Below are 19,748 nucleotides of genomic sequence, written 5' to 3'. Positions count from 1 at the left end.
TGTGTTTATATAGAAAGAAGTAAATTTAAGAGACTCCATTTGGCTCTGTATTTGAGATGCTGTTAATCTGTGACTCTACCCCCAATCCTGTCCTTGCTAGAGACATCGCTGTGGTAATTAAGGTTGAAAAGATTTTGGGCTGTAAGGAATGTGCTTTGTTAGGCAAATGCTTAAAGCCTGCTTGTGGTTGAAGGTCAGTACCATTCTCTTAAATCTCAGTAAAATAAAAACATCTGTCTCCTGCCCGTCCCTGGGTAAATGGAACATCTCCGTGTATCTGTATGTCTTACTGCTGATTTACTCCCTTATCTTTTGAGCAATAAATACTGAGGGAACTCAGGGGCTGGTGCCAGAGTGGGTCCTCTGTAAGCACAGCACCGGTCCCCTAGGCCCCGCTTTTCTTTCTCTATGCTTTGTCTCTGTGTATTATTCTTTTTCTCAAGTCTCTCGTTCCACCTAACGAGAAGCACCCACAGGTGTGGAGGGGCAGTCCACCCCTTCAGAAAACCATTATTTCACACCCCTGGACACAAACCTCCTGGGCTCTACCCTCCTCCTACCTTCCATCTCCTTCACAGCCAGAAACTCCCTGAATGTCCTACTCTCTGGCAGCAAATGTATCTGCATTACCAACCATCATGATATATTTCCCTCTTAGGTCAGAGAAAGGAACGTGGCTCCTCCTATAAAATTAATAAAATAAGAATACTCACAATACACTGATGTTCCTTGTCCTATAAAAGGTTATGTGCTCCGTCTGTGCTCTAGATCTCATCCTCTCCTCCCCCTTTTCAGCTTCTCTATAATCTCTTTCCCCACAAATTCAAGTCCCTCAAACTTCCACTTCCGGCCAAGATAGAGAAATAGTAATGCACTTTAGCCTCCCACATGAAACAACCGAAAACAAAAGCCAAAATATATGAAACAATGGTTTTCCAGACACTAGGCATCAGACAATAAAACACAGTGATGCCTAACAGACAGTAAACAAATGAGGTGAGCCCTAGGACTGTCCTTTGCTTAGCGTCTTGAGAGAGTTTCCAGGTCGCAGCACAGGAAGAGGAGCCCAGGTAAAGCATGGCAAACAACCCAAGGCAAGGAGATGAGGCTGAGAGTCTTAAAGACCATGGTGATTTTAATTCACAGGAAAGCAGACCAACTGTGAAGAAAAATAACTCAGGAGATCTACAGAGAGTCCCACTCAAGTATTCAACAGAGCAATTATGAGCATACGTGTGTAAGGCAACTATATGGAACTATTGGAGGCTGGGGAAAGAACTACCTGAAAGCAAAAATTAAAAAAATAAAAAAAAAAACAGTAACCTGAGTTTATACAGGAATAGTACTTCCTACCAGGCAGACTGGAAAAGCACAGATTAAAAAACAAAAACAAAAACAAAAAAACATATACACACAAAAATACCTTGTCAATTAATACCCAAAAAAAGGCAGAATAAAAGGAAGAAGGGAATAAAGAAGAGGTGGGACAAATATAAAACAAACAGCAAAATGGTAGATGTAACCATAATGCTTTCAAAAAATATATTAAAGGTAAATAGGCTAAGCACCCCAACTAAAAGGCAGAGATTATCAGACTATATTAAAAAACAAGATCCAATTACATGCTAGCTAGAAGAAACTTGCTTTAAATATAAAAACACCACAGACAACATCAATATGAATGGGCAAAAACTGGAAGCATTCCCCGTGAAAACCAGCACAAGAAAAGGATGTCACCTCTCACCACTTATATCCAACATTGGAAATCCTAGCCAAAGGATCAGGCAAGAGAAAGAAATAAAGGGCATCCAAATAAGAAGAGAGGAAATCAAACTATCTCTGCTTGCAGACAATAAGATTCTATATCTAGAAAAACCCACAATCTCAGCCCAAAAGCTTGTCCAATTAACAACTTCAGCAAAGTTTCAGAATACAAAAACAACGTACAAAAATCACTAGCATTCCTATACATCAACAACAGCCAAACTGAGAGCCAAATCAGAAAGGCAATCCCATTCACAGTTGTCACAAAAAGAATAAAATACTCATGAATACAGCTAACAAAGGAGGTGAAAGAGTTCTAAAATGAGGATTACAAAACACTATTCAAAGAAATCAGAGAAGACACAAACAAATGGAAGAACATTCCATGCTCATGAATAAGAAGAACCAATATAATTAAAATGGCTATACCGCCCAAAGCAATTTACAGATTCAATGCTATTCCTATCAAACTACCAACAACATTCTTCATAAAACCAGAAAAAACTATTTTAAAATTCATATGGAACCAAAAAGAGCCCCAATAGCCAAGGCAATCCTAAGCAAAAAGAACAAAGCTGGAGTCATCATGTTACCTGACTTCAAACTATACTACAAGGGTACAGTAACCAAAACAGCATAGTACTGGTACAAAAACACGCACAGAGACCAACAAAACAGAATAGAGAATACAGAAACAAGGCCACACATTTACGATCAATCTGACCTTCAACAAAGCTGACAAAAACAAGCAATGAGGAAGACTCCCTATTCAATAAACGGTGCTGGAATAACTGGCTAGCCATATGCAAAAAATTGAAACTGGACCCATTCCTTACACTATATACAAAAATCAACTCAAGATAGATTAAAGATTTAAATGTAAAATCCAAAACTGTAAAAACCCTAGAAGACAACCTAGGCAATACCATCCCAGACACAGGAATGGGCAAAGATTTCATGACAAAAACACCAAAAGCAATTCCAACAAAAGCAGAAATTGACAACTGGGATCTAATTAAACTTAAGAGCTTCTGCACAGCAAAAGAAACTACCAACAGAGTAAACAGACAACCTGCAGAACAGGAGAAAATATTTGCAAACTATGCATCTGACAAAGGTCTAATAGCCAGCATCTATAAGGAACTTAAACAAATTTACAAGAGAGAAACAACCCCATTAAAAAGTGGGGAAAGGACATGAACAGAAACTTCTTAAAAGAAGACACACATGTGGCCAAAGAGCATATTTAAAAAAAGCTCAATATCACTGATCTTTAGAGAAATGCAAATCAAAACCACAGTGAGATCTCACACCAGTCAGAATACCTATTATTAAAAAATTAAAAAAAAAAAAACAGATGCTGGCAAGGTTGAAGAGGAAAGGGAACAGTGTTGGTATTTCAACAGAGTTGAAAATTAGTTCAACGATTGTGGAAAGCATTATGGCAATTCCTCAAAGGCCTAAAAGCAGAACTACCATTCCACCCAGCAATCTTATTGTGGGGTATATACCCAGAGGAATAGAAATCATTCTACCATAAAGACACATGCATGCAAATGTTCACTGCAGCACTATTCACAATGGCAAAGACATGGAATCAACCTAAATGCCCATCAATAACAGATTGGATAAGGCCGGGCGCGGTGGCTCACGCCTGTAATCTCAGCCAACATAGTGAAACCTCGTCTCTACTAAAAACACAAAAATTAGCCGGGCATGGTGGCGGGCGCCTGTAATCCCAGTTACTCGGGAGGCTGAGGCAGCAGAATCACTTGAACTCGGGAGGCGGAGGATGCAGTGAGCAGAGATCACACCATTGCACTCCAGCCCAGGTGACAGTGCAAGACTCTGACTCAAAAATAAATAAATAACAGATTGGGTAAAGAAAATCTATGTTCCATAAGAAATATAAGAAAATGTAAGAAAATCTTGTATTACATATACAGCATGGAATACTATGCAGCCATAAGAACGGACAAGATCATGTCTTCTGTGGGAACATGGATGGAGCTGGAGGTTATTGTCCTTAGCAAACTAACACAGGAACAGAAACCCAAATACAGCATGTATTCACTTATAAGTGGGAACTAAATAATAAGAACTTATGAACACAAAGAAGGAAACAATATACACTGGGGTTTACTTGAGTGGGGAGAGTGGGAGGAGGGAGAGAAGCAGAGAGGGTACTGGGCTTAATAACTGGGTGATGAAATAATATGTACACAAACCCCCATGACATATGCTTTCCTATGTAACAAACCTTCACATGTACCCCCAAACCTAAAATAATAGTTTAAAAAGAAATATAATTCAATAAATAAATAAATAAACACAAATAGGTTTAAAAAATAACAACTGGCTGGGTGTGGTGATGACTCACACCTGTAATCTCAGCACTTTGGAAGGCCAAGGCAGCAGTATCACTTGAGCCCAGGAGTTCAAGACCAACCTGGGCAACATGGCAAAACCCTGTATCTAAAAGAAAATACAAAAAATTAGCCAGACGTGGTGACGTACACCCATTGTCCCAGCTACTCAGGGGGCTGAGAGGGAAGGATTGCTTGAGCCCAGGAGACAGAGGTTGTGGTGAGCTGCGGTCGTGCCACTGCACTCCAGCCTCGGCAACAGGGCATGACCCTGTCTCAAAAAAAAAATAAAAAATAATAAAATTATGGGAAAAGATATACTTGCTAACTGTAAACAAAGGAAAGCTAGAGTGGTTATATAACACCATATAGAGTACATTTCGGAGCAAAGAATTTTACCAAGGATGAAGAAAGTCAACTCATGATGATAAAGCAACTAAATTCATCAAGAGGACACAATTCTAAACATTTATGTACCTAAGAACAGAACTTTACAACACATGAAGTGAAAACTGACAGAAATGCAAGGTGAAATAGACAAATTCACAATTATAATGAAAGATTTCAATAGTCTCCTTTCAATAACTGATAGAGCATGTAGACAGAAAATAGTAAGGATATACAGAAGATGACCAACACCATGAACCACGTTGATCTAACTGACATTTAAAGAATACTCCACGCAATAAAAGCAGAATGCATTCCTTTCCAGTACACATAGAATATATACCAAAATAGACCACATTCTGTGCCATAAACAAATCTCAATAATGTTTTAAAAGAATTCAAGTCATACAAAGTATGTTCACAGGGGAATTAAATTAGGACTCAATAACAGAAAAGTATTTGCAAAATATCCGAATGTTTGAAAATTAAATAACACTTCTAAATAACATACGAGGCTGGATGCAGTGGCTCACACCTGTAATCGCAGCACTTTGGGAGGCTTAGGCAGGAGGATTGCTTGAGCCCAGAAGTTTGAGAAAAGCCTGGACAACATAGTGAGACCCCATCTCTGCAAAAAGGTAAAAAATTAGCTGGGCATGGTGGCAGACACCTGTAGTCCGAGTTACTTGGGAGGGGGAGGTGGGAGGATCACTTGAGCCCAAAGGTTGTGGCTGCAGTGAGCCATGAGCATGCCACTGCACTCCAGCCTAGGTGACAGAGTGAAAACCTGTCATAAAAAAAAAAAACCTAAATAACACATGGGTTAAAGAAAAGAAAAACAGAAATTAGAATGTTGTTCAGCTTCATGAAAATGAAAATGAGAACAATATCTAAATGTGTGGTATACACTAGAGCAGTATATAGAAATACATTTTTTATTATTTTTATTTTTATTTTTTTTAGAGACAGGGTCTCACTTTGTTGCCCAAGCTGAAGTGCAGTGACATGATCATAGCTCACCATAACATCAAACTCTTGGGCTCAAGGGATTCTTTCGTCTCAGCTTCCCAAGTAGCTAGGACTACAGGTGCACACCACTACACTCAGCTAATTTTTCAAAAATTTTTGTAAAGATGAGGTCTCACTATGTTGCCCAGGCTGGTCTCAAACTTCTGGCCTCAAGTAATCCTCCTGTCTCAGCCTCCCAAAGTGCTGGGATTACAGGCCTAAGCCACCACACCTAGTCTTGTAGAAGAAAATTTATAGAATTAAACATTTAATTAGAAAAGAAAAATCTCAAAACAATGACTTTAGCTACCACTTTAAGAAACTAGGAAGAGACAATTAAATCCAAAGTAAACAGAAAACTGGAAATAATAAAGATCAGAATGGAAACTGACCAAACAAAAACAACAGAAAAAATACAGAAAATGAAATCCAAAGCTGGTTCTTCAAAAAGATCAATAAAACACAAACCTCTGGTCAGAGTGATCAGGAGCAATAAGATAAACACAATTCTACAGATATTAAAAGGATAAAAGGGGTTTGAGAGATCTATTTCAAGACAATGTAAATAAGACTTAATGCTACTGAGACCAGGCATGGTGGCTCACGCCTGTAATCCCAGCACTTTGGGAGGCTGAGGTGGGTGGATCGCCTGAGGTCAGGAGTTCAAGACCAGCCTGGCCAACATAGCAAAACCCCAACTTTACTGAAAATACAAAAATTAGCTGGGCACGGTGTCAGACGCCTGTAATCCCAGCTACTCGGGAGGCTGAAGAAAGAGAATCACTTGAACCTGCGAGGGGGAGGTTGCAGTGAGCCAAGATCGCACCCCTGCACTCCAACCCCGGCAAAAGGTCAAGACTCCATCTCAAAAAAAAAGACTTAATGCTACTGAGCTGTACACCTAAAAATAACTAAGATTAGCAAATTTTATGTTTTTATCACAATTTTTTTAAAGGATAACAAAGTAGATCAAAGACCTAAACATAAGAGCTAAAACTATAAAACTCTTAGAAGAAAACACAGAGGAAAGGTCTCACAACATTGAATTTGGCGATGATTTCTTGGATATGACACCAAATACACAGGCAACAGAAGTCAAAGTAGATAAACTGGACTACATCCCAAGTAAAACTTTTTGTGTATCAGAGGACAAAATCAGAGTGAAAAAGCAACCTACGGAAAGGGAGAAAATATTTGCAAATCATATGTCTGATAAGGAGTGAATATCCAGAATATATTAAAAACTCCTACAACTCAACAACAGCAAAAAACAAACAAACAACTCCATTAAACAATGAGTACAGGAATTGGGTATTTCTCCAAAAGCACATGATAGAAAGATGCTCAACATCATTAATAATTACGGCAATGCAAATTAAAACTACTGTTATACATTACCTCACACCCACAAAGAAGGCTACTATCAAAAACAAAACAAAATAACAAGTACTGGCGAGGATGCAAAGAAATTGGAACCCTTGTGTACTACTGATGTGGATAAAAAATGATGCAGCTATAATGGAAAACAATATGGTGGTTCCTCAAAAAATTAAAATTGCCATATGATCCAGTAATTCCATTTGTGGGTACATATTCCAAAGAATGAAAAGCAGAGTCTTGAAGAAATACTTGTTATCCACTATAGCCAAAAGGTAGAAACAACCCAAATGTCAGATGAATGGATAAAATGTGGTATGTATGTACATGCTGTAGCATGTTATCAGAATTTCCTTCCTTTTTAAGGTTGAATAATATTCCTCCATCTATGTGTAGACAGAGAAGTATTACTCAGCCTTAAAAAGAAAAGGAATTCTGATAACATGCTACATGAGTGAACCTTATGCACATTATGCTAACAGAAATAAGCCAATCACAAAAAGACAAATACCAGGCCAGGCTTGATGGATCACACCTATGATCCTAGCACTTCGGAAGGCCAAGGTGGGAGGATCGCTTGAGGTCAGGAGTTCAAGACCAGCCTGGTCAAATGGCATAACCCCATCTCTACTAAAAATACAAAAATTAGCTAAGCGTGGTGGCACACTCCTGTAATCCCAGCTACCTGGAAGGCTGAGGCATGAGAATCACTTGAACCCAGGAGGCAGAGGTTGCAGTGAGCCAAGATCATGCCATTGCACTCCAGCCTGGGCAACAGAGTAAGACTCTGTCTCAAACAAGAAAAAAAAAAAAAAGGACAAATATCATGATTCCACTTGTATAAGGTACTTACAGTTGTCAAGTTCATAGAGACACAAAGTAGAACTGAGTGAATGCCAGGGGAAGCGGGTAGACAAGAATGGGTAATCATTGTTTTTTGGGTTTTTTTTTTTTTTTTTGAGACAGTCTCCCCCTGTAGCCCAAGCTGGGGGGCAGTGGCACGATCTCGGCTCACAGCAACCTCTGCCTCCCAGGTCCAAGTGATTATCATGCTTCAGCCTCCGGAATAGCTGGCATTACAGGCGTGCACTGCCATGCTCACCTAATTTTTGTATTTTCAGTAGAGACGGGGTTTCACCACATTGACCAGGTTGGTCTCGAACTCCTGACCTCAAGGGATCCTCCCACCTCAGCCTCCCAAAGTGCTGGGATTACAGGCGTGAGCCACTGCGCCTGACCTAGGTAATCACTGTTTAATGGGTAAAGAGCTGCAGTTTGGGAAGATGAAAAAGTTCTAGACATAGATGGTGGTGGTGATTGCACAACAATGTGAATGTACTTAATGTTACTCAATTGTACACTTAAAAATAGTTAAAATGACAAATTCTATGTTATGTTTATTTACCACAAAAAAAATACTTTAAAAAAAGAGGAGTTTCTAAAATATCTAGACACATCATCAACAGCTTCCAGGTAAAGGAACTATCGGTGTAGGATTGGTAGTGTCTTATATAGTAAAACATGCAAGAACAGTTTAAGCAAAGAAAAAGAAGAAGAAATACCTAGCTTTTATGCCTTAAGCCTATTTCTAACAGGAAATCTTTAACAGACTCTTTGACAGAACTACTTCACATTCTCCAAAGTACCTAACAAATTTTACTCATAGCGCACAGAAAAAGATCTGTAGGACTTTAGTGTGCCCATTTCACAGTGAGATTAGGTGTTCTGCTAAAAACCACAAAGTTGATTCCAGCAGGAGAAATTTTTTTAAAAGCCTATGGCTTGACTTTTAGAGCATCTTATGCTAATAAAACCCAGTAAGAAAAGAAATGCCATAATTAAGTTGGATATGTAATCTGAGAAGTACCACAAGCCAACAAAACAAAAGGACAGCATCCTTTATACAGAAACTCCTCCATAAATTTTGGTTATACAAGTTCATATCGGGGCTGGGGCCAGGGAAGAAGGAGCACTACTAAGTACCTTCTTAGTAACAGGCCCTTGTGAGGGGTTCATTAAGACAGGTCGCCGCCCCTTAGTATCATCTAGTAATCTCCACAACAGACTCGTCTGCTCCCTCCCTTGAAATATTCCTTCAGCTTTTTCCCATGGGTCGACTAGAAGTTCCCCTCCTTGAAGAGGTTTTTCCTTTATCACTCTAAAGCTATCCTAGAATAGCTCCCTTTCCTTATTGCACTTTTCACCATCTCCAATTATCATTACTATTATTATGTGATTATGATTACTACTGTTCTTCCATGTACACTTATAATGTGAGCTCTAGAATGAAAGGCCCATAAGCGAAGAAATGTCTTCACTGTACCCTCGGTGACTAGCACAGTATATAACCACTGTGAGCACGCAAATACTTACCAAATAATTGAAAACAAGAACTGTGACTACGATAAGCTTCCAATAACCAACTTTTCCCAGGCTAGCTAGCCCCAAATCCCCAGATTTGGCTCCCTTAGTTATGAGGGATTATACTGGGTACTCACCTCTACCTGAGTAACATTGATGACCAGCACCACCACCATCAACACTGCAAGCAGACAGCAGAAAAGCCGTAGTTTGAAGAAATTGGTCCACATTGTCTGGCTGTGTCTTGTTCACCCATGGCCAACACCATGCTACCTTCACTCTTTAAAATTCCATGTCTTTGTTTTTCTGAGCTGCAGATGAGCTTTCAGGTTCATTTGCTTCTATACTGCTAGTACCCTTAAGAGCTCTTATGTAGACGAGAGACTGCGGTTGATTCAAGAAGCACATTTTTCTTCAAAGAGGAGAGATGAGAGAACATCACCAATTGCAATGGCCTAGGGTGGGGTGAGAGGAAAAACATCACACTTCCTCTTCCTTAACCTTATCTAAGGCCCAAAGTCACAAGGAGAAAGCAAAGAGACAGAGCACAGTAACGTCTTTTCATTTCCAGACAATCTGAAAGTTTCCTTTTCCAGTGTCAGGCTTCTGTGTAAATACATTATTTCCCCTATTGCCTATTTAGGTTTTAACTTTTAAGATAGCAAGGAAGTATGCCTTCAAACTCAGAAATTGTGAAATAAAAGCAGCTGTTAAATTTCTACAGAGACCTCAGTCAATAAAATCACTTCCCTTCCCCTTCCCTTTAAATTATGTAACACTGCTACATTAACCACACTTAAAGAACATGAAGAGGAAACTGTTTTCATGAAGAGCTCTGGGATACTGTGCAAAGCATCCTGACATTCTCTGGAAAACAGTAAGTGCCACCCCTCTCATACAGACGTATGGTAGGAGATGCGACACACTCTTTACACTCTTTAGGTTTCCAGCTCTCCCCACCGCATATGTGGTCCTGATGCTCCCTCAGCTAAGTAGTAAGGCACAGGAGGACACACACCTGCCTGGAAGATGTGGGAGAGGAAAGTCAAGCTTGAAAAATGGGTAACAGGATCCCAAAATCCTTCATCACACCTGCTAGAGGCAGGGGACTTCAGAGTCAGCCGTGCCTAACTGTTCTCCCACGTAACAAATTCAAATGCTCTTTCCACTTGCCATTTCAATACAGGTAAACAGAAAATGTCCTAGTATTCTATCCCCAGGGAGATGTTCCATGAAGGGCAGGACACAGAAATAAAGACAGAAAGGGTACAAAATCGTGGTGCAGAGTATCTTAGAACAGCTCAGCTGCATCAACTCTCCCCTCCACTTTGTGTTGGACCTGGCAAGCCCCCATTCTCTCACTCCTCTGCCTCACCTGTCTGAACCAGTCCCAACCACAGTGACAATGCCCATCAGCTTCACAAAGGAGACAAGGATGAGCCATTCCAACAAGCTCTCCATCCTCAGAGTTCCCATAGTACTTATTATTTTCACTTCTCAGCTGATCTCTATCTGTATTTTTTTCTCCCTCATGCTCCATTTGTATTTCTTATCTCTCAAACTAGACTACACCAATTATGACTATATTTTTTTTAAAAAACCATATATCAGAGAAAACCAACTTAATGATACTGCATCACACTTTTCTGATTTGCTCAAAGTACTTAGTTCTTTACATGGTACACAATGATTCAACAATCTATGCAACAAATAATTATGGAGGCCTACTCTGTACCACACACTGTACTAAGTGCCAGAAATTCCCCTTGAAAAACTTATCCTCATATTAGACAAGATGTCAGTACCTTTTTAAAGAGAAATAAATCCACCAGTCCTGGCCACCTCCACAGGGATGCCAGGAACTGTGAAAGACTGTGCTTCTCCATTTCCTGACCCCTAACCCCTCCTCTCTCCAATATCCAGGCACTCATTCACCTCAAACTGTCTATAACTTCTTGGAAGAAGCTGGCTGTAAAATAGAGGATAACTCTGTCATCAGGGTCCCAACTGTTCTGCTATCGAAATCCTTCTCAAAAAGTTGTCCATAAAAAAAAAAAAAAAATCAGTTTTTCATGATGGCCAGAGAGAGAAAAGACCAAAGATGGTAGTCCACAGGAATTTAGTTGCACCATATGCAGGTGTGGTCATGGGTTGTGTTGACACAAGCCATTTAAAGGACATCAGAGTGGTTCAGCCAGGCAGCAGCAGCACACAGCTGTCAGTGATGCAGAAGGAAGACAAGGGCAGGAGACTCTAAAGCAAAAGAACTACAGGACTAGAGGCAGGAATGCAAGAAGCCCCTCCCAGCTAGAGGCTTCTACTGACAATAATTCAGGAGGATCGTGCCAGGAAAAGACCTGACTTTGTGCTGTAAGTAGGGCACTGACATTTGAGAGACCACATTTGTACACCTAAATAGATGTTGCGTGAGGCACACTAGACGGACCTCTCTTTGAGAAGATATACACTAGGCCGGGTACAGTGGCTCACATCTGTAATCCCAGCACTTTGGGAGGCCAAGGCAGGTGGATCACAAGGTCAGGAGATCGAGACTATCCTAACATGGTGAAACTCTTTCTCTACTAAAAATACAAAAAATTAGCCGGGTGTGGCAGTGTGCACCTGTAGTCCCAGCTACTTGGGAGGCTGAGGCAGGAGAACGGCGTGAACCCGGGAGGCAGAGCTTGCAGTGAGCCAAGATCGCACCATTGCACTCCAGCCTGGGCAACAGAGCGAGACTCCGTCTCAAAAAAAAAAAAAGAAAAAGAAAAAAGAAAAGATATGCACTAAAATTTTAATAGTTGTCACCTCTAGGCAGTTTTTGTTTTCTCCTTTATCTGTATGTCCTAATTTTTCACTGGGAAATGAAAATCACAAATACAAAGAATAAAGCTGGGCCAGGCATGGTGGCTCACGCCAGTAATCCCAACACTTTGGAAGGCCAAGACAGGAGGATTGCAGAGACCAGGACTTCGAGACTAGCCAAGGCAAGACAGTGAGATCCCAACTCTACAAAAAAAAAATTTTTTTTTAATTAGCTGGGCACGGTAGTACGCACCTATAGTCTCAGTTACTCAGGAGGCTGAGGTAAGAGAATTGTTTCAGCCTGGGAGGTCAAGGCTGCAGTGAACCATGATTACACCAATGTACTCCAGCCTGGGCAATAGAGCAGGACTCTGTCTCAAAAAATAAATAAATAAAATAAAGAATAAAACCAATTTCTAAAAGTAAAAATTAAAGATGAGACATAGGAGAAACAAAGCATTAAATCATATCTGTGAAATCAATTCAACTTAAACTGAAAGATTTCTAAGTAAAAGAAGAAACCTAATTCACGGCATGAGGTGACTGTAGTGTAAACAACAAACTATAACAAGTTTCTGGTATTTTCCTATAAACATAAAACCTACGCATTATAACAAGAAAGCTATTTGCAAGGAGCCTTAAAATCAAGTAAGAACAACAGTGTTGGCAGGGAATGATTCTAGAAAAAAGTTCCTCAGATTAACCAAAAAAATAAAAATATACAATTCCATGTAATTTACCTCTTTTGGAAATTTTCCAAGAAGAGATGTTTACTGGAACTAGAAATTAGAAGTTACATCTAACATTCCTTCCAGCATGAAATTCTGAACTCAGCCAATTTTGATCAGAGGTCCTTATTTTTTTCATGCCACATTTGAAGCACACATCAATGTTTTTTTCATTTTTATACAATTCTTCTTGCTGCAACAAAAATATGCATATGATATAAAGGTTAAAGATACTGAAAATGAAGTAAAGAAAAACATTAGAAATTAAGAGTTCAATTTTACAGGCAGAGATAACTATACATGATATAGTGGGAGGAGTGGGGATAGGAACGTTTCCTTTTCCTTACTAATAAAAAATAGTAATTGTCTATTTAAATACATTAACTTCAACCTGGTAAATCACTCTCAGACCTTGGCAGAATGTCAAAACTTTATAAATAGCAATATAAGTGAAAAAACATAAACCAAAGATAAAAGCTCCAAATGTTATTTTCTTAAAACTATTATAATTTTGTAGTTCAATGATCCAATGATTTTGTTTTCCCTACAGAAAAAAAGGGGTATCTGTACAGATCTAAAAGTTATTATTCAAGGAATCTAAACTTGAGTGATCCTGTTTTCAAATGTCAGACCACTACTTACTCATGCTTTATTTTTATTAATATGTGCAAAGGACAAGCAAAAAGTTAAACGCATGCTCTGCCTTACATGTGGAACCCAGTATTTGTTGGACGTGTTCTGCCAAGTTTTTGTTAAGCCTGCTTCCATATCCAGGACTCATAGTGGCCCATCTAACTTTTTTATGGCCTGTAACAACAACTCCAGACTGCCATTAGGATTCCTACCCCCATCTCACAAGATAATTACAAAGTAGTCGCTTACATTATTTGGAATTACAATTGTCAGTAACACAAATGAAATTCCTGAGTTCAATACTAAACAAAGAAAATCAGACAGCAACCCTATCCTCTGGGGAGTTAATGTTCTCAGGCAACCATTTCACAAAGATAATATATTAAAGGACAACTGCATAGAAAGTGTCCAGTTTCTGAGGCAGTCCCTATCCTAAATACTCTGACCTGTTAGCCACATAAATGTAATTGTACTAGTCACAGCAAGTCTCTGGAACTTTATTTCAGAATATATAGTTCAGAAGAATAGTAAGAGACAAAAGCAAAGATTTACATGGAAAGTATCTACACTTAAATGCTTATATTTCAAACTTTGCAAAGAGTCGCTGTATTTCATAGGATGCTGAGTAAGACCATGAAACAGGGCAGGATCTAAAGAATGAAGAACTGGAGACCCATCCAGGATCCCAACAATGACGGGTTAACCAAATAGGGTCAATACTTGAAAAAAGATGAAGCAGGGGCACTAGTCTGCAGGACTTGTTTCCACAGATTCCCTTCCTCCTCCATGTCCCCCAGCCTCACATGCCCAAAGTGCTGACTCATCTGGACTTTCCCTTGCCCTTCTTCCAAAGCAGGGCCCCATGTATCCATGGAGGTTACATGGCAGGTGGAGAAGTAATAAAATCAGTTATGTAAGTCACATCGTACTAAGTGCTATTTTTAAAATATTGAACACATTGATAGGTTGTGGCCCTCAACCCTGCATGAACATTAATCATCATCGTGGAAGCTTTTTAAAATACAAATAACTGGGCCCCACTCAACCAATTAAATCAGAATCTGTGGGAATAGGCCCAAGAAGCAGCTTTTTTAAAAAAGGTCCCTAGATGATTACAACGTATAGCCAAGGGGGAGAACCACTAGCATAGAGTGGCCAGGGGCTGTTATTCATTTCAGTTGGTAAAAGGATGGCCTTTTCAAAATGATGTTTGAATTGTAACTTAAATTGTCGGGTCAGGACAACCCAATTCCTGGGCAATGGGGACGGCTAACCCCACTTCAGTGATTTATCCCTTCGTTTCCTTTCTCAGTAACAAATAACAGCACTCTACCAGCCCCAAAGAGATTGTGAGGATAACAGACATGGGAAAAAAAAAAAAAAAAAAAAAACTAAACAAAGTCAAAGAAAAGCTGAACCCAAACACTACAGAGAAATAGTATGCTGCTGCCTCCACTCAGACAATTATCAGGGTCTGGGAGTCCTGCCAGTTTCAAATATACCCTGATGTTCCAAATGATAATTAACCACAGTGAGGAGGGGGGAGGCCCACCAGAGCAGTGCGATTCTTTATCTTTGGGAAATGTGGCAACAATCCCCCTTTAACGTAAATCATGAAAAGCAAATAAAATTTACTATTTTGCACAAATGTTGCATAAATCCTGCCTCGGAACCCCTCTTATCACCACCCTAGTGGCCTTCGATCAGGCAGAAATGGGCAACAGGCCAGGGTCTTCATATCACACCTTGTAAAGTTACACTCGTTTCTCCCCATACGACCTGAATCTGATGTCCCCAAACCGCAGCTCAGTAAGGCCAGAACAGTCCACTGTGTGACAGCAGCGCCAGCCAAGAGCTCAGAGCAGCCAAGGTGCTCAGAGCAGCGATGAGCCGAGAGACATGAAATGGGCAGGGAGGCGTCGCCAAGTGCTCCGCACCGGGTTAGTGAAGGTGCCTGGGGGACAGAAGTCCTTCGCTGAGGCGTGGAGGTCCGAACTGCACCCAGTTGTGCCGTTGCCGCAAGTCGAGGAAACTGAGGATGAAGATGCTCGCTCTCGGCCCCGCCCCGCCCCGCCGGTACTAGCCTCGGCTCCTGCTTCTCAGCTGCGACGCTTTGGCAACCCAGGGCTCCAACTCTGCCTACGCCATCTACCCGGACCTCTCCTCCCTGGCCCCTGCGCCCCTAACCACGACCCCGGGGGCTGCACCCCTCAGCACGGGGCTGGGGACTCGGGAGCAGATGCGCGCGGAGGGAGGGGCTTCGCAGTCAAGGAGAGAGCTAGATGAGCCGGGCAATGGGTCGCTCCACCCGCAGCGGCCCCTCCCGACGTCCGCACACAGACCACATCCCGCACTCACCTCCGGGACCCGCCCGCCCTTCGCTCTCCGGGGGCCAGAGATCCTGACGCCCCGGCCGGTCGCCGCTGATCCAGGCCGCTAGCCCCCCTCTTCCTCACCCGGCGACGTCTCCTCACCTCCGACCCCCGGCTACGATTGGTGGAGCTTCGGCGGGGGCGGGCCGAGGGCGTTGACTGACAGCAGCACGCGCCGGGCGGAACCCACCGGCCTGGAAGCGAAGTTGGCACCCTGGCGCTCCACGCCGCCGAGCTCCCGCTTGCGACGCGACACTGCAGCTGTCTCCCCGCGACCCGAGGTCTCGCCCCTCTCGCGACCCAACTCTTCGTGACCTTCGGACATCAGAGTTTCCTGGGAGCATCCACCTACCTCCAGGCTTTTCGCTTGTCAGCGAAAGTGCCCACAACCGCAGTTGACTCTAGTGGGGCAGTCTTTCCTGTGCAGTGATGGAATTTATTGTGCCCTGAACCGGAGAAATGCGATTTGCCAAGTATGATCACGGATATAGCGGATCCTTGAATCTTTTCCTTGCTTTGAAATTAGTCAGCAACTTCTATTCGCCGGTAAAACAGCCCGTTCCTTTTACTCTCACTGTATATGATGTCGGTCTCTTGGCAAAGCATACTTTCCCCACCCCCCACCATCCCAAATTCTGGGTTATCCTATTTTGGACATTTTTCTAACTGGTGAAACGTCGGTGGCAGTTATGTGAACTTCAGGAACTGAGAGGAGTCCTGAGAAGACACTTGTTCAAGAAACCAGAAGGGATTGCGGTCTGCACCGTGTTTCTCTGTGCTCGGAGCACAGTGGGGTTAACACAGGTCCCAAAAGCAGGCCTGCCCCTGGACTATTATCCCAAGGTTTAAGAAAAATAATTAATATACATGACAACTAAGTATTTTTCCCTTTCTTGACCATAATGGACTCTGCATGCTCATTCAGGTGTTTTCATGGCAGGCCTGCATCGTGGGCAACCAGATCCGTGAATAGGATAAAAGGCAGTTCTGCTCCAGGGTGGAAGATCTCTTCTGTAGTAATGATCTGATACTCCTTCTTCCTCGAGGAAATACAGCACTCTGGTACTTTTTGAGAACATAAAAGGTAGCTTCCTTCCGCTATCGAAGAAGAGCCCCATATACTAGACCTCTGCTCTGATTATGCTTTATCTCCCAGTAGGATCCCCCACCTCATGTACAGTTTGGCTGTCTTACAAGTGGTAAAATACTTAGGACAAGATGACTTCTAGGTCATGGTTTTGGACCTCATTGACCCCATTCTCCCCCAAGCACTCATAACCCTGAGGCATTTGAGTGATCTTACCTATATTTACCTATATTTTACAGTCATAACCACAAATAAGAGCAGCCCTGACCAGAAAAGCCCATCCATCACTACCCGTTTCTTAAAAGATTTCTCACTGCAAAGTTCCCACACTCCCACCTCAGCACATTCAGTGAAGAATACTGTCACGCACAGAGTATGCACTTTGGATCCTAGCCTACCGGGATCTGGACCACAGCTTTGTTTCTTACTAGTAGTGCCATTCTAGGCAAATTACTTAACTTCTCTGCATTCATTTCCTCTACTGTAAATTGGGGGCAACACCACTGAATGTTCATTTATGATCATCTCACAGCCCGTCATGGTGGTTCACACCTGTAATCCCAGCACTTTGGGAGGCCGAGGTGAAACAGGAATTAAAAGAAATTAAAGAATGTGTAAGCGAAAACTCAGTTGTATGTAAGAAAACCCAATTCCCCCTGAGAAAGAGAAAGAGATGGAGTCCTTTAAAAATTAACTGCCTGTTTTTCTGTGGCTAGTGGGCCTTATCTCTCCCTTTACCAGGCATTGTGAAGACTCTGCATCTCTAGCTGTGCAGCTGCAAGGTCTCTAGGCAGATAAACTCAAGTCGTAAAACATGTTGTTCCTTGAAAAGTAAGAAATGATGTAATGCATTGAATAACTGTCTTTGTGTCTTGCTTCTGTAATAAATCTCCCGCCACCCCACAAAATGCTTAAAAGGTAACCGAACTCTTTGTTTGGGGCTCAGTCTTTTCGGCTGTTAATCTGACTGGGCCGGTGCACTTAAATAATAAATAATAAGTTTCCTCCTCAACCCCTCAGTCTCTCTGATTCCTAAATTGTCCCGCTGCAAAGGCAGGCAGATGGCATGAGCTTAGGAGTTTGAGACCAGCCTGGGCAACATAGTGAGACCCCATCTCTACAAAAAATGTAAAAATTAACCAGGGCCAGGCACAGTGGCTCATGCCTGTTATCCCAGCACTTTGGGAGGCCGAGGTGGGAGGATTACCTAAGGTCAGGAGTTTAAGACCAGCCTGGCCAACATGATGAAACCCCATCTCTAATAAAAATACAAAAATTGGCTGGGTGTGGTGGCACACACCTGCAATCCCAGCTATTCAGGAGGCTGAGGCAGGAAAATCACTGGAACCCAGGAGCCAAGATCACGCCACTGCACTCCAGCCTGGGCAAGACTCCATCTCAAAAAGAAAAAAAATTTACCAGGTGTGGTGGTGTATATTTGTAGTCCCAGCGACTCAGGAGGCTGAGGTGGAAGGATAGCTTGAGCCTGGGAGGTTGAGGCTGTAGTAAGCTGTGATCGTGCCACTGTACCAGCCTGGGTGACAGAGCGAGGCCCTGTCTCAAAAAAAAAAAAAAAAAAAAAAAAAAAAAAGTTTATATGATTATATGAAACCAAAGGAACTGGTCATTTCTGCCCCATCTGCAAAAGTGGTTTAGACACTAGTGTTTATTAATGCTAAACTTGATTATCTAAGCAAAACAAAGCATAGATCTAAGCAAAACAAACAATAGATCTTAAGAGTAGACAAAAGCAAATAAACCTGTTTCTGATGGCAGAAGCTTGAGGCACAAGCACATTAAGTATTTTTATATTTCTTGACCACAGTGGACTCTGCATTCATTCAGATATTTTCACGAAGGCCTACATGCATACTCCTGAGCCCAAGTCAGTTCCTCATTCAGTTCCTTTGCTTCCCCACTTTGAACAAGTCACTGAAATTTGAGCCCCAAGGCCATCTACCTACTGAAAATTAAGTGATCACTGTCACATTAGGTACCAACCACTCTGTTCCAAAACACCATGAACAGTTGGAGGAGGCTGCTAAGGGTAAGAGACTAAAAGGGAGAGAGGCAGTTGATGTCACTATTGCGTTGGTCCATGCTCTCAAATTAATGGACATATTTTCCTTTTAAAAGTCATAATTGGCTGGGCGCGGTGCTCACACCTGTAATCCCAACACTTTGGGAGGCTGAGGCAGGTGGATCTCCAGAGGTCAGGAGTTTGAGACCAGCCTGGCCAACATGGTGAAACCCTGTCTCTACTAAAAATAAAAATAAAAAAAGGCCAGACACCTGTAATCCCAGCTACTCGGGAGGCTGAGGCAGGAGAATTGCTTGAACTCAGGTGGTGGAGGTTGCAGTGAGCCGAGATCATGCCATTGCACTCCAGCCTGGGCAACAAGAGCAAAACTCTGTCTCAAAAAAAAAAGAAAGAAAAAAAAAGTTGTAATTAATGATGGCTAATCTCACATGCAGTTTAGGGAAAAATGAGATCGATTTGTTTCCTCCACTCTTGATTTCTCCAGTTCAGTAGTCCCCAAATCAAATTTCACTGATAATCGAAATAACATCAGTAGCTTTTTTTTTTTTTTTTTTTTGAGATAGAGTCTCGCTCTGTTGCTCAGGCTGGAGTGTGGTGGCACAATCTCGGCTCACTACAACCTCTGCCTCCCGGGTTCAAGCGATTCTTCTGCCTCAGCCTTGACAGTAGCTAAGATTACAGGCGTGTGCCACTACGCCCAGCTAATTTTTTTAATTTTTAGTAGAGATGGGGTTTTTTACCATGTTGACCAGGTTGGTCTTGAACTCCTGGCCTCAAGTGATCCACCTGCCTTGGCCTCTCAAAGTGCTGAGATTACAG

At 41.8% G+C, this 19,748-nt stretch overlaps 1 protein-coding gene across 7 annotated transcripts in view; it reads right to left on the bottom strand.

Moving 5' to 3' along the window:
- Positions 1-15,924, bottom strand: part of NXPE3 (neurexophilin and PC-esterase domain family member 3) — a 40,376-nt gene extending 24,452 nt beyond the window's left edge. The window contains exons 1-4 of one of the 7 annotated variants that reach the window (XM_017869521.1): positions 15,788-15,924; positions 15,209-15,383; positions 12,809-12,989; positions 9,401-9,718 (exon numbers count right to left, since the gene is read on the bottom strand). In XM_017869521.1, the coding sequence (XP_017725010.1) occupies positions 9,401-9,493 (93 nt within the window). In that variant the 5' untranslated portion in view covers positions 9,494-9,718; positions 12,809-12,989; positions 15,209-15,383; positions 15,788-15,924. Of the gene's footprint in view, positions 1-9,400; positions 9,719-12,808; positions 12,990-15,174; positions 15,384-15,787 lie in introns of all 7 variants that reach the window. The other 6 variants (XM_017869520.1, XM_017869519.1, XM_017869523.1 and 3 more) reach the window with 6 other exon arrangements.
- Positions 15,925-19,748: the final 3,824 nt, after the last annotated feature.

The sequence above is a fragment of the Rhinopithecus bieti genome, unplaced genomic scaffold, assembly GCF_001698545.2.
Source record: "Rhinopithecus bieti isolate Rb0 unplaced genomic scaffold, ASM169854v2 scaffold_4640, whole genome shotgun sequence".
Lineage (NCBI taxonomy): Eukaryota > Metazoa > Chordata > Mammalia > Primates > Cercopithecidae > Rhinopithecus > Rhinopithecus bieti.
The sequence above is the reverse complement of the archived record's forward strand: the minus strand, read 5'-3'. Positions and strand labels throughout refer to the sequence as shown.